This window comes from Chenopodium album, chromosome 4 (genome assembly GCF_948465745.1).
Source record: "Chenopodium album chromosome 4, dcCheAlbu1.1, whole genome shotgun sequence".
Lineage (NCBI taxonomy): Eukaryota > Viridiplantae > Streptophyta > Magnoliopsida > Caryophyllales > Amaranthaceae > Chenopodium > Chenopodium album.
This window is the reverse complement of record NC_137837.1, coordinates 64957876-64971234: the sequence shown is the minus strand read 5'-3', so window position 1 is coordinate 64971234 and position 13359 is coordinate 64957876. Positions and strand designations below refer to the sequence as shown.

The 13359-nt window shown below is 36.1% G+C and overlaps 1 protein-coding gene across 2 annotated transcripts; it reads right to left on the bottom strand.

Annotated features, from left to right (window-relative positions):
- Window positions 1-781: 781 nt before the first annotated feature.
- Window positions 782-10416, bottom strand: LOC145627091 (putative LRR receptor-like serine/threonine-protein kinase At1g06840). 2 transcript variants are annotated; one of them, XM_081679487.1, is made up of 20 exons: window positions 9787-10416; window positions 8769-8919; window positions 8534-8605; window positions 8352-8423; window positions 8023-8166; window positions 7862-7933; window positions 7666-7737; window positions 6876-6950; window positions 6416-6484; window positions 6166-6234; window positions 5965-6036; window positions 5753-5839; window positions 5475-5543; window positions 4877-5367; window positions 4227-4397; window positions 3716-4002; window positions 3445-3496; window positions 2968-3218; window positions 1560-1694; window positions 782-1295 (listed from the first exon to the last, which is right to left on the bottom strand). In XM_081679487.1, exons 1-20 carry the CDS (start codon window positions 9896-9898, stop codon window positions 969-971), a joined length of 2850 nt encoding a protein of 949 aa, XP_081535613.1. In that variant the 5' UTR covers window positions 9899-10416; the 3' UTR covers window positions 782-968. The 2 variants fall into 2 exon arrangements, with proteins under 2 accessions (XP_081535613.1, XP_081535614.1); XM_081679488.1 differs by having other exon boundaries at window positions 3716-3999.
- Between the last annotated feature and the right edge of the window lie 2943 nt (window positions 10417-13359).

The window sequence follows — 13359 nt, the reverse complement described above, 5'->3', positions numbered from 1 at the left end:
GAAACATGCAAGAAAAGCACTTCGAATTGTTGAACCCACATGTCCAAGGTTGAGCCATGGGATTAGACCGTGAGAATTCTTTCCAGAGGACGAAAAAGTTCTTTCTAAATATCGGTCATTATTATAAAAGACAAGTTCATGTCCATGGTTGTTGTTGGGTCATAATTCATATTAATGTATTTAATTTTGCATATTTGTTTTAGTCATTTAATACTTCGTTGTATTTTATCATCATTGAGAGAACTTATGTTAGCAATAATGAATATATATTGATTAACTTTTAAAATTGTGCAGTGTCAAGTAGCTAATCTATGTCTATACTTTATTAGTTAGTATTTAAAAACAAAAACCATCATCCCTATAATGCCACATGTACATTTCATTTTTTTTTTCTCCATTCTTTTTTTAATCCCTTTTCTCATATGAAAAAAAAAAAAAACTTTAATTCAATACATGTATAAATTATTGAATGTTGTTTGGTTCACTTTCCTCCAGTTTAATTTCTACTACAATTGCATTCAATTTTTACCTCTTCTTCTCCTCTATAAACTATTCATTTGCCAATATAAATATATTAAAAAATAATTATTTATATAGTATACCTATAAATAAACCGTGCATTGCACGGGCCAGAAGGCTAGTTGAAACTTAATTTGAAAAGTCAAACCCTTTCCCCTCTGCTGCCATGACTTGTAAGCAATTGCACAAAGCATAAAGATGAATTTTTCGTCTACAAGATACAGGGCAGAACAAAAAATTTCAATTCTGAAAATCCGCCAAGTTACATGTAAACATACACATATATACCTGCACAAGATTAAAGAGTTTTGTGTTCCACAAATATTACAACTCAATAAACTTGAAGTTAACTGCAAATAAACACTAAAATTTTAACATGGAACTGTTCGCAACGAGCTTAATAATATCCCTCTATACACAGGCCTTAGATAGTATCTCTTTATCAGGATTTATCTTGGATTAATGTCAGGAACAACTCCACTAATAAGATCACTGCCAGAAACATCAGACGAGATGAATGGGTGCCTCATATTGGATGAGTAACTTGGTGAAGAAATGCTTCCTGAAGGCATACTTGAAGATTCAAAATCTGGCATCAAACTAGATATATTTTCCAGTTCTCGGACAACCTCCATCATTGCTGGCCTAGCATCTGTCTGGTCTTGACAGCATCTAAGCGCCAGACTCAGAAACTTCTCCACGCACTCAGAAGGGTAAGATCCCATCCGCTCATCAATCACAGAAAATATAGTACCAGCCTGAAATGCCGTATTGACCTAGTACCAAATATACAGTAAACAAAATTTCAGCTGATTTCCTGGCTAGCAAGTTACCCTGAAGACAGCATTACAAGCTGAACTCCAAAAGCATCAAGCTGTGCTTTTGCACCAATCTATTTACGACAACAGTAGAGGATGTATACATTATGCTTATAAAATTTGTATAACAATTTATAGCATGCACGCACGCGCACACACACACACACATGCACACACACGTGATTCAGTACCAACACACTAATCAAGTGTACAAAGGAATACCTCTCGAACGATATTTTTTCCATGTGAAATTGGATGCATCCCTGTCAGAAGTTCTAGAAAAACAACTCCAAGACTGTAAACATCACTTTTATCAGTCAGCTTGTGGGTTAAGAAGTACTCGGGGTCAAGGTATCCCTGCAAATGACGTCAAAGATGATCAGTTTATAATTTGCAATCCATTTTTCTATAGAAAAATTAGAGCCAAATGGTGAATAAAGTTAGCAGCATATTGTGAGTGCACCAGAAAAACATGTTATATAAATCCCTCCTAAAGGTTTACAGCCTTTGAAAACCTGAAAAATACACTTAGAGTTCTTACACTGGAGTACCAACACCGTAAAAAGGTATAACAGCCTAGCGACCTACATAGGCTACATTGGAGATGTTTCAGTCTACTAAATGATGTATCTCTGCATGAAAGAGGTATGTTTGCATCGAACATTTTAGGCATTGTAGCTGCCTTTTATTTCCTCAATTAACTGTTGAAAGCAAAAGCTCATTAAACTTGGTGCATCTCTTGGCTAAATGTGGCTTTACAGATAATTTTATGATCCTGGATCAACTAATCTGTGACAACCAGAAGTTTCAGGTTGACTGCCTAGCAAATTAGACCTGATATGAAAAAATTCCAAACAGAACGAAATTGATTTCACAAAATCACAAATTGTTTAAACAGAATGGAATTGATTTCACATAATCGTAGAAACATACCTAATGTGATCAGCTCTAATTGTTACATTCTAAATGACAATTAACTTTTGTGGCTAATATCAAAAGTTGATCTATGACTCATTTCTCTATTTAATCTTCTCCTTTACAAATATGTGGTGTGGAAGACACTCTATTGGTATCACTCTGAAAGTCTTTGTCAATACTCGAGTGAATATGAATCTTCTAAACTATGTATCTATTGAATACTTTTACGACCTGTTTAATTGCCAGTAATAAATGGTGGTAATGGCCAAAACTCGTGATAAATTTTGCAAGAAAACTTTTGTCATTGTCCATTGTGATAGAAGCATAGAACCATATTTCAGAATCATGTAATTTTTTAATAATAAATCTTTCAATACCACTGACTACCCCATAATCCCATGAATATAAGTGGTATAGAGTAGTAAAGTATATTTATGAAGAAAACACATTTTGTCAGTCATGTTAGATATGAAAAAGCATTACCATGCACATTTTCATCGGAATTTTTTTTTTTTTGCAAACTTACTTGGATTATTTACCATTATGGCATTACCTCTATTTAATAGGCCGTCAATGATTATTTGCCGCAGTATAGCAAAAATTATATAAATCTAGAAATTCTAAACAATGCAAGGAGCATTCAGAGGTCAAGACAAGATGCTACCATGTTGGTAACTTCACATATCGCACATGTTATGCAGTAAAAACATACCGGTGTCCCTTTAACAACTGTAGATACATGAGTTGGGGTAAGTCCTTCAATGTCAGGAACTGGTGCAAGTCGTGATAGTCCAAAATCAGCAACTTTTGCCATATATTTGGAGTCTAGTAATATGTTGGTGGCCTTTATATCACGATGAAATATTGGAGGATCAGCTTCAGTATGCAAGTAAAGGACCCCCTTGGCAGAACCTAGTGCAACTCTTAATCTTGAGGCGAAGTTCAGAGGTTGTTGGCACTTAGCTGTTGCAAGCAATAAGCTGATTATCAAGCTCTTAGACACAAAATAAAATATAACATTCATGAGAAGAAATTATCAGTTATGTAATTGTGAAATTATTAAATCCGTGGATCAATTCAGACTTTGACTTCCAACCGGCTTATCTCTTCATTCATTATCAATTTAGATGGAATAATAACAAACACCTTTAGTAAGATATATGAATCAGAGTTAGTATGGCATTCATACCCGAAATATGTTCCCTTAAAGTTCCATTTGGCATAAATTCATAAATCAGCATCTGCATAACAATCACAAGAAAAAGAAAACAATTATAAACCAATAATCCTTTAGCACAGAACTCCAAGTGATAATCAGTAATTTCTGAAAAGAAAACTTGAGGAATACAACTTATTGAATAACTACAATACTAATTGATTGTACATCTACTGAAGAGTATTGGCAGATTAAATTTTCATGGATATAATGAAAAATTAAAGTTTAAAGGCAAGGTGGATACCTGTTCACCTTCTTCATCACAATAGCCAACCAAAGAGACAAGATTCCGGTGATGTAGCCTTGATAGCAACTCTATTTCTGTAAAAAATTCCTTGTCACCCTGTAATGATCCTTCTTGTGCGCGCTTGATAGCCACTACCGATCCATCAGCAAGAATTCCTTTATATACCTTTCCATAGCCTCCTTGCCCCACTTGCTGGGATTCAGAAAAGTTGTTGGTAGCAACTGCCATTTCCTCATAACTGAATCCCTTGACCCCATCAATTTTGATGGGGTTTCTGGACACTGCTGGTGTACAAAGCAGATACAATGTTATTATGGAAAAGAAAAGAATAAAGAAAAAAAGTTTCTTTTTTCTTTCAAGTAAAATTCAATGGTTCAAATTCTTGTTAATTCTCATCCCATTCACTTCTTCATTGTCTTTTCAAATAGTTTCTCTTGCTTATTTCTATCCCAGGATCCAATTATTACAAATTATCTATAATGTGCAAGAAATGTTTGCAGTTGCTTACCTCGGTGACGGCTGTATGGACCTCCATGGGGCCTCCTCCTTAAATATATTTTATAAATAATAAGTGATACAGCTGCTGATAAGGTAATTGCAAAAGCTAATGTCCCAAGTATTATACCAGCAAGTGCTCCGCCGCTTACTCCACCAGATTTTGATGTAGGTATACCAAAATCTGCAGTAGCATATATCATAGAAGTTGATGAATGGTGCCCCAAGTATTATAATCACATACAATAATTTTGGTTGTGATAAAAGATAAAAGATATTTGCCAAATGAGTTCTTTTAGGTCAGATACATAGTGAAACAAGTTTATATTTAGTTCACATTCTGAAAATACCAAAAAGACAATTGATACTGAAACACAGTCAATTGCACCTTAAGAAGTTTCTTTGAGATTCTTTCAATGGAGTATTACCAGAATACCAGCATGTATATCTACCTAAGAACATATTTATTCATCAGTTTGGAATAGATAGGATAGAAGCGAACTACGGTAACTATCTCGAACAAATGAAGTGTACAGAGTTGAGTCCAGTAGCTAAAATCACAAAAGCCACTCCATGAAGATAGCTCATATCTCAACTTTAATTCTTTGACAACCCAGAAAAATCAAGCTCAATAAAGTAAAAGGTTTAGAGATTTAGACATGCCTTTCTTGTAAGGATCCAGTAGGATGAAGTCAAGCAATTCATAAGGTCCAAAAGTATCATTATCTGGTACCTGCCATCCAGTAAACATTCTCCAGATACGCCGAACTTCACTACTATTGAAAACATGAGAACTGTTATCAGGAAAAAGCTTCAAGGACATCTTCAGCCGAGGGCCTTCTTGCCAAGTGACAGAATTAATGTCTAGCTGGGAAAGATTTAATCTGAGACCAGATGATAGGTATTCCTCAAATCCATTCTGGTATGGTCCAAAGCGTAAAAATCCAGGACTTTTTAAACGATATTCAATTATCAAAGGTGCAGCACAGACACAGGACTCAGGATGACCAGGTGGATACTCATAAGATGGTGGACATGCTTGACTTGGACAAGAAACAGGAATATTTTTAGGGATTTCGCTTTCAATTCCATCTTGATTTGAACCACAAAAGCGGTTCAAGTTTGCCCTTGAGCACAAAGGATTCCCTTCAAGGCTGAGATTATAATTCAGAAAAGTTAGAATCATGAAAACAAGCTTCTTATATGTTTTCATCACTATAACTTGAAGACAGAATTTATAGTTTAGAAGTTTAGACTTTACTGAAGTGTAACATTTGGCGGAATGTTTGTACTCCCAGAAATGTTTGACAGCATATTATTCTTAAAATCTCTGCAATGTTCAAGACACTGTAAAATTAAATCAAGCACAAAAAAAAAAAAAAAAGGTAAATGAATTCAGTCATTATAAGCAAATAATAAGAGAACTAGTCAAAGAATGTCATGCCAGGATTGTTAAGGATGTAAATTAAATGCATGTAGAAGCACTATAATTGAAATAGAGGTAGATGTCTGATGTAGGGGAATGGGCTAATGGCTTACAAGATAAGTTTGTGACCGTTGGTTAAAATTCTATTTTCCCAAATTGTGCCAGGCACGGAACCATTCAGCTGATTATCTGCAAGTGACCTGCAACAGAAGAGTAATTACAGATATCTTCTGATAAAAAACTTTAGCAGAATATAATTTCTTGAATCACAAGTTAATTAGTGACATATTTAAGATTTTAAGAACATGAAGGAAGCAGGTCTTACAGTCTCTCAATAAAAGGCAGCCTCGAAAAGTTGACAGGTATGTTTCCAGTAAGACTGTTGTTTGACAAAATGCTGCCAAAAGCCATAAACATATGTCAAAAATCGATGATAAATTTGTTATGATAAGGATTATACTTCCTTCATGCGGGAAATCATCTAATATACATAACCATAGGGCCTCTGCACATCAAGGGAGCTTACATAGTGGTCATATTATCTGAAAACTTGTTAGATGGTATGGAGCCACTCAACTGATTTGAACTGAGGTCTCTGAAACTCAGAAAACAGGAAACGGGGACATTAGTGCTACACTGACTACTATAAAACAGACTAGGAAAATGAATTCCAGTAACATATTATGCAAGATTAAGGAAGTAATTGAAGTCTGTAGAAGCTGACTTCAATTACGGAGTAATACAACATTAAGGAGTATGCAGAACTTGTGGCTTACATATAACTTAGTTGTGGTATTTTGCTCAGGTCGGGAATTTCTCCTTGTAATCCACAGTTCCTCAGACTCCTAACAAACCACCAAAGATGAAAAGTAAAAGAAAAGGCCAACATAAGAAACTTGACATGCTGATTAAAAGTAGATTGGTCCTCCATTTAAGGCTGGACACAAGAATTGACTTGAGGAATCATGGGAAAAGTACAGACTTATAAAATCACAAACTGTTTTATCGTTACTTATTACAGTATATTAGAACTAGTCATCTTCCAGGTATAGTTGCCTTAAAATAGCAAAAAAGGTAGTATAAATTAAAAGGACATTGTGAACTTTGTGAAAACAATAAATTTTTACACCCTCAAGCTTCATGCAGTCAGTACTTTTTATCTAAGAATACCCTTCAGTCGATTATTATCAGTAAATGTACTAATACTTTCTTATACTAAGACAATGAGCTTCTTACATTTTCAACAATTTAGACATGTTGCTATAGCTTGCTGGAATAGTAGTCCCATCAAAGTGGTTGTTGTCAAGTTGGCTGCAATGTAAGGAAAAGATAAGTATCAAGAGTTGATCATAACAATAAATTACAATTATATTTCTTTTTGTAAAAAAAAAATCCCTGTAAAGGAAAGATATTATGGCTATAAAGAGCACATAGAGTGGCAGTTTTCCTGCTCTGCGCATGCAGCAAAATGAAACAGCAAGAATTATATCACCCATGTTATTTTTGCGATATTACACAGTTATAGAGTAAAAAATACATAGATGTATGGAGGATCTCCACAATTTAGCAAAAGAACTTGGACTCGTCAAATCAGTAACATGTCTGAATGTCTGATCATTATCATATTGTAGTCTGATCTGCTATGTTTAGAAAGTATGTAGGCCTTGAGAGAGCAGAAGAGGTGTGTGCTTCCTACGTGTAGTTGAAAGAAGGCATACTATTTCCCAAAATATTGTTGCTAAATCTTGTCAATTGATTGATTTCTTGCATTTCTCTGCACCTGTATTACAAGGATTTCATTGATATGTGCAATGTGATTGGGGTTTGCGTTCTTTCTTTTTTTACAAGCTCTCACTGTGCTCATAACTTGTAAACTTTGTTCTTCTAAATAACTTACTTTTGCTTTAGTGCTTACTTTTGCTTTAGTGCTTATTCATAACATAACTTAGCAAACAATTAAAAATAAGAAAAAGGTACGAGTACAAAAATAAGGGAAATTTAAAGAAATTCAGTAAACAAAACTTACATGATCAGCAAGTTGGGCAGTTCAGAGAACTCAGGGGGAAGATGGCCTGAAAGATTGTTATTGTCTAGCAGACTGCCACATAATTTGGTCAGCTAAGGAAAAAAGAATGAAATTTTCCGATGCACAGAAAAACTATTATGAAATAAAATATCAAATTTTTGCTTGTAATATAAACAGGGAGAGTTTATCAACTTACAAGTGAACAAGTGCTGGCAGTCTTGATAGTTCATGAGGAATTTGACCACTAATAGAATTGTTATTCATATGGCTGCAAGTAGTATTAGAGCATCCGGTAATTAATAAAAAGATGACGTATAAGGAAATACTTTAGGTATACAGAAACAAACATGGACTTACAAGTGCTTTGTTTTATTCAAGTTTGCAAATGATTTAGGTAGCTCCCCAGATATCTTATTTTGATCAATCTGTATACGATTTAGATTAGGAAGATATCCAAGCTCTTCTGGCAAGGGACCTGTCAGCTGATTTCCGTTCACAAGCCTAAAACACCCATAAGTGTATGAATATATTACTTTACAACAGAAGGCATTACAGTAGTGTACATAGTAGTAGAGAAGTTTAAATTAAGGCAATAATGGTACATATAGCTGGATAAGTTTCGAAGTGGTACGACTTAGTGAGAAAATATTTAATGAATTTAGTCATTCTTAAATAAAGTAGCTTACAAGAGTTCCAATGTTTTGATATTTCCTATCTCCTTTGGTATGCTCCCACTTATTTTGTTCCACATAAAGTCCCTTAAAAAACCAAAACATATAACAAAATTATTAAACAAAGTAACACTAACAAAATATCCTTGTGGAAAGAAGATAATTGGAGCAGCAAAAAGTTTGGCTCAGAGGCTCACAAAATTTTCAAGTAGGTCAAGTTTCCAAGTTTTGGTGACAATGATCCTGATAAATTCATATTCAAGAGTTCCCTGTAAGGAAAAACAAGAGATGTTACTGACATTATACTAACATATATGACAGAATGTCCTACATTGTGGTAATATTGTTTATGTTAATGCCTGTCCAATCTAACTTGTTATTGGTACTGCCTTGTATAAAAGTAATTTGTATAAGCTTAGAAAAAAGACTTACAGTTCCTGTACATGCATATAACCATCATCCAATGTCCTATTGTAGCAAACAATTCCTGTCCAATTAGACGAGCAAGGATCTCCCCGGTCCCAGTTGCTTAAATTCTTCATTGGATCAATCAAATTTCTTCTTATTTCTTTCAAAGCGCTAACTGTAGAGAACAAAGCGATTCAAGAAAGTTCAATATGTGTCTTAGTGAGCAACAAGGAAACCATAGTTTAGACAATCTGTTGCATGTTATCAAACCACCTTAAGCTAAATGTTTCCTGAGAGAGGAAAGAGTTTAGGTATAATTAGCCAATAAGCAGTGCAGCTCTCATATAATGAAGAAAAGTACTGCAACTGAAAGTAAGAAACACTGAATTGTACTTCGTAAAATCTAAGCCAAATTATGCAGGACTTCGAAGATACACCACTATTTGAGTCTAATTTGGTTAGAGGAAAGACTAAGACAGCTCATGTTTCGACTTAACTACCTCCCAAATGTGCCAAAAGATGAGATATCTACTCGATTAAAGCTAGCCTTTCTTTCTAAATCCCAACCACAAACACCAAAAAACTGGCTATGATCCAACACATTCTTTCAAAGTAATCAAGTCATAACGTCTCACTAGAACAATATATTCATTAGCTATTCATCAAACAATTTAACATAGAACTATATCTACTGAATTCAGGATCCAATGCCCCCATCAAATTGGAAGCTGTCTCTCTCCCACACAACATATGTACCAACATTATGTAAAAAATTAAGCCAATTTTGTGTGATATCGTCTCACACTAACTTAGCATAAAAAAAAAATTACCCCCCTCAAAAAGTAACAAGTTCGCTCCTTAAATAGAAACAGTCACTCCGGTCTCACAATAAATTATTGTAAACATCCTTTATTATCTTTATTCGTGACTGTTTCATTTATATCTATTTATCCCAACACAAACAAAAAACACAAAACAAAACAAAAAAATTTAAATTATGTAAAAACAAAAATGACAGCAACATATACAGAAAAAGATTGACCTTCAGAAGGATCAGTAATTTGGGCCTGAACTCCAATTGACAGACACAGACAAACTGCCAACAGCAGTAGCAGAATGCTCCTCATCCCCAATTCTTGACATACCCACTTCATATCTTCCCTTCAAATATCAAACTCAATCTCAAACAATCAATCAGAAACTTAAGCCACCGCCGACGACAGCCCGAACTCAACAGGCTAAGTTTGGAATAATATGTAATAATACAATAATAAACATAGAATTAATGGACTTTAAGATTGTCATACTACATTAAAATGTCCACTTTCCCAACTTCCCAATGAAAGATAATTTGATATTATTTTGGTTGATGTGATGTGATGTAATGACAGTTGAAATATTAAGAAAAAATGTATAGTAATTGACCAAGTCAGTCACCATGTTTATGACCCAATTGTGTTCAATTTCATATGTTTCAACAACTGCCATCATATTGTTGATGTTTATAGTTTATTTGTGTTCTGGGTCAGGGGTGTGTGCTTGACTTTTGGTGCCTGAAATATGACGGCTAACTACTACAGGTGGGCTGACCACCAATATTTAGACTTGGTGAAAGGTAAAATGAATGATTAATGATCTAGTAAAGTTCAACCCATCCACAAGTAATTGACTTAGATTGATCACGGATTCACAGGACTAGGGTTAGAGCCATAGAGGTGGTTGCGACCCGAGTTGAGCCGAGTTTTGATGTGGGATGGTTGGGTTTAGCTTTATTTTACTGATTTTGGCTTTGGGAGTTTGGGTTGAGTTGGAGTAGAATTACATAGTCCAGCAAGTCCAGTTTGTATAACCTCATTCGAAATAATTAAAATCACCCGATCCGATATTAATTCAACTGATTTTTAATCTGATATAGTTTAGTAAGATGAATTGTCTTATCATATAATTTTAGTCATTTCTATTTCATTTCTCTTCTAAACAAGTTATTTTAGTACCACAAATTAATTGATGGCCATTTTATCATATAATTTTCTTCAAAGAGTTAATGACCCTCCATGTGCCATGGTGGCATAATTCATTCTAATGGTATCCAGCGTATGCTCAATGTAAGGGGATCAAGGGTTGGTGTAGAGAGATATTTGAAGGTATAATTTAATGTTAAATTAACACTACTATTAGAAATGACAAATTGATAAACCGGGTCAAATACCCCCTCCATATCGATCAGTACCCACCACCCATGACAAGTACATATTTAATACTCATATTCTGTCAAGAAATAATTTTTCGTAGTTTTCATTAGAGTATAGCAAACGTATATATACAACCTAGCAATTATATTAGGGCTCATGAGATAGGCCCGATAACAATACACTATACACAATGGCGGATCTTGGGCCAAAAAGTTTGGGGGGCCAAGGTTTGATCCTCCAACCTTTTGCTAAAAAATAACAATACTTAACCACTATGTCATAACTTTTTAAGTGTAATTATTAGACATTGTATTACTTAAAACCAATAGCTTAGAAAAATTAAGGGGGCCGGACCACGACCCGTCTCAACAAAGGTCCGCCCCTGACTATACACAATAATAGGCCCTAACACCCCCCCCCCCTCAAGTTGGAGCATGCAAATCACAAATGCCTACCTTGCCAAGTAAATACATGAATGGACTTTTACTCAAAGCCTTGGTGAATATATCCGCTAATTGGTCCGTTGTCTTCACATAAGACGGACTAATGACACCATCCTGAATCACATCACGAAGATAATAACAATCCACCTCAATGTGCTTGGTACGCTCATGGTAAACCGGATTCTGTGCAATATACAAAGCAGATTGATTATCACAAAACAAACTCATAGCGCGGGGATGCGAGACACCCAAACTCAGAAGATGAGCCTTTAACCATTTCAACTCATCAGTGGTTTTAGACATTGAGCAGAATTCGGCCTCTGAAGAAGACTTGGCCACAGTGTTCTGTTTCTTAGTCTTCCAAGATATAGGAGAAGCACCAAGAAACACCAACCAGCCAGAGATAGAACGTCGCGACAAGGGACAACCTACCCAATCCAAATCACACCAACCTGTAATATGTAAATCACAATTTGAACTCAAAAGGATTCCCTGACCCGGACATCCTTTCAAGTACCGCACTGTACGAAGAGCAGCTTCCCAATGGTCCTGTCGCGGGTGTTCGTTGCATAAATTGAGACAAAATATGCACCGCGTATGTCAAATCCGGTCTAGTAAAAGACAAATAAATCAGACGACCCACAAGCCGTCGATACTGCTCTGGATCGGAAAGAAAAGAGGACTCTGATTTCGCCAGAGTATGATTCTGCTCAATAGGAGTAGCTGCCGGATGAGCACCTAGCAAACCAGACTCTGCAATAATGTCAAGTGTATATTTCCGTTGACATTAAAGTATGCCTTCTGGACTACGAGCAACCTCAACACCAAGAAAATATTTCAAAACACCCAAATCTTTCATATGAAAACAATCACTCAAGTATGACTTGAATTGTGAAATCGCAGAAAAATCATTACCAGAAATTATCAAATCATCAACATACACCAGAACACTAAGCTGAATATACCCAGATTGCAGAGTAAAAAGAGAATAGTCAGAGTACGATTGCACAAATCCGTATCTTTTCAGAGAGGAGGCCAATTTAGAATACCAACAACGAGGTGCTTGTCGAAGATCATACAACGACTTCAGAAGACGACACACCATACCAGGTTGAGAGCCATGAAACCTAGGGGGAAGCTTCATATAAACTTCCTCTTCAAGTTCATCATGAAGAAATGCATTGTGGACATCCATCTGATGCAATTCCCAATTCTTTGCAGCAGCAACATCAAGAAAAGCACGAACAGTGACCATTTTAGCAACGGGAGCAAAAGTCTCATTGTAATTAATACCGTCAACCTGATGATTACAAAATATAACAAGACGAGCCTTCAATCTCTCGAGTGTGCCATCAGAATTAAGTTTGACCTTGTAAACCCATCGACACCCAAGAGCGGAGGCAATTTTTCCATTACCCATGTGCCATTTTTTTTCTAATGCATCAATTTCTTTTTGCATAGCTTCTTTCCACCCCTCATCTTGCAGTGCCTCCTTGAAATTACGAGGCTCAATCATCGTGTCAACAGCTGCAATAAAAACACGGTGTCGCACAGAAAATTTATCACAATTCACAAAATGTGCTAAGAGGTAAGGAGTACCTGAGGAGCATAGAGTAGACGATGAACATTGCGAGATAGATGGACTAGGTAGAGATATAGTGTGTGCGACATAATCCCGGTGCCACCCCGGGGGTTGCCTTGGACGTTGACTGCGGTCCAATAAAATAGAAGAAGAATCAGAAGAAACCGGAGCAGCAACCTCACTGCTGTCCGGAACAGTAGCAGCAGCAGATGACGCTGCAAAGGTGCTGCTGGCAGCACTGGAGATGCTGTCCAGACTGGTACGAGCGGTGTTGGCAGCAGGGGTGTGGGCAGAGTCTGCTGCCACAGGGATGCCGTGGCTGGGAGCAGTGGTATGGGTGGGTGGGTGGTGCTGTCACAGGAGTGTTGCGAACAGGGTTGACATGGGTGTCATGTACA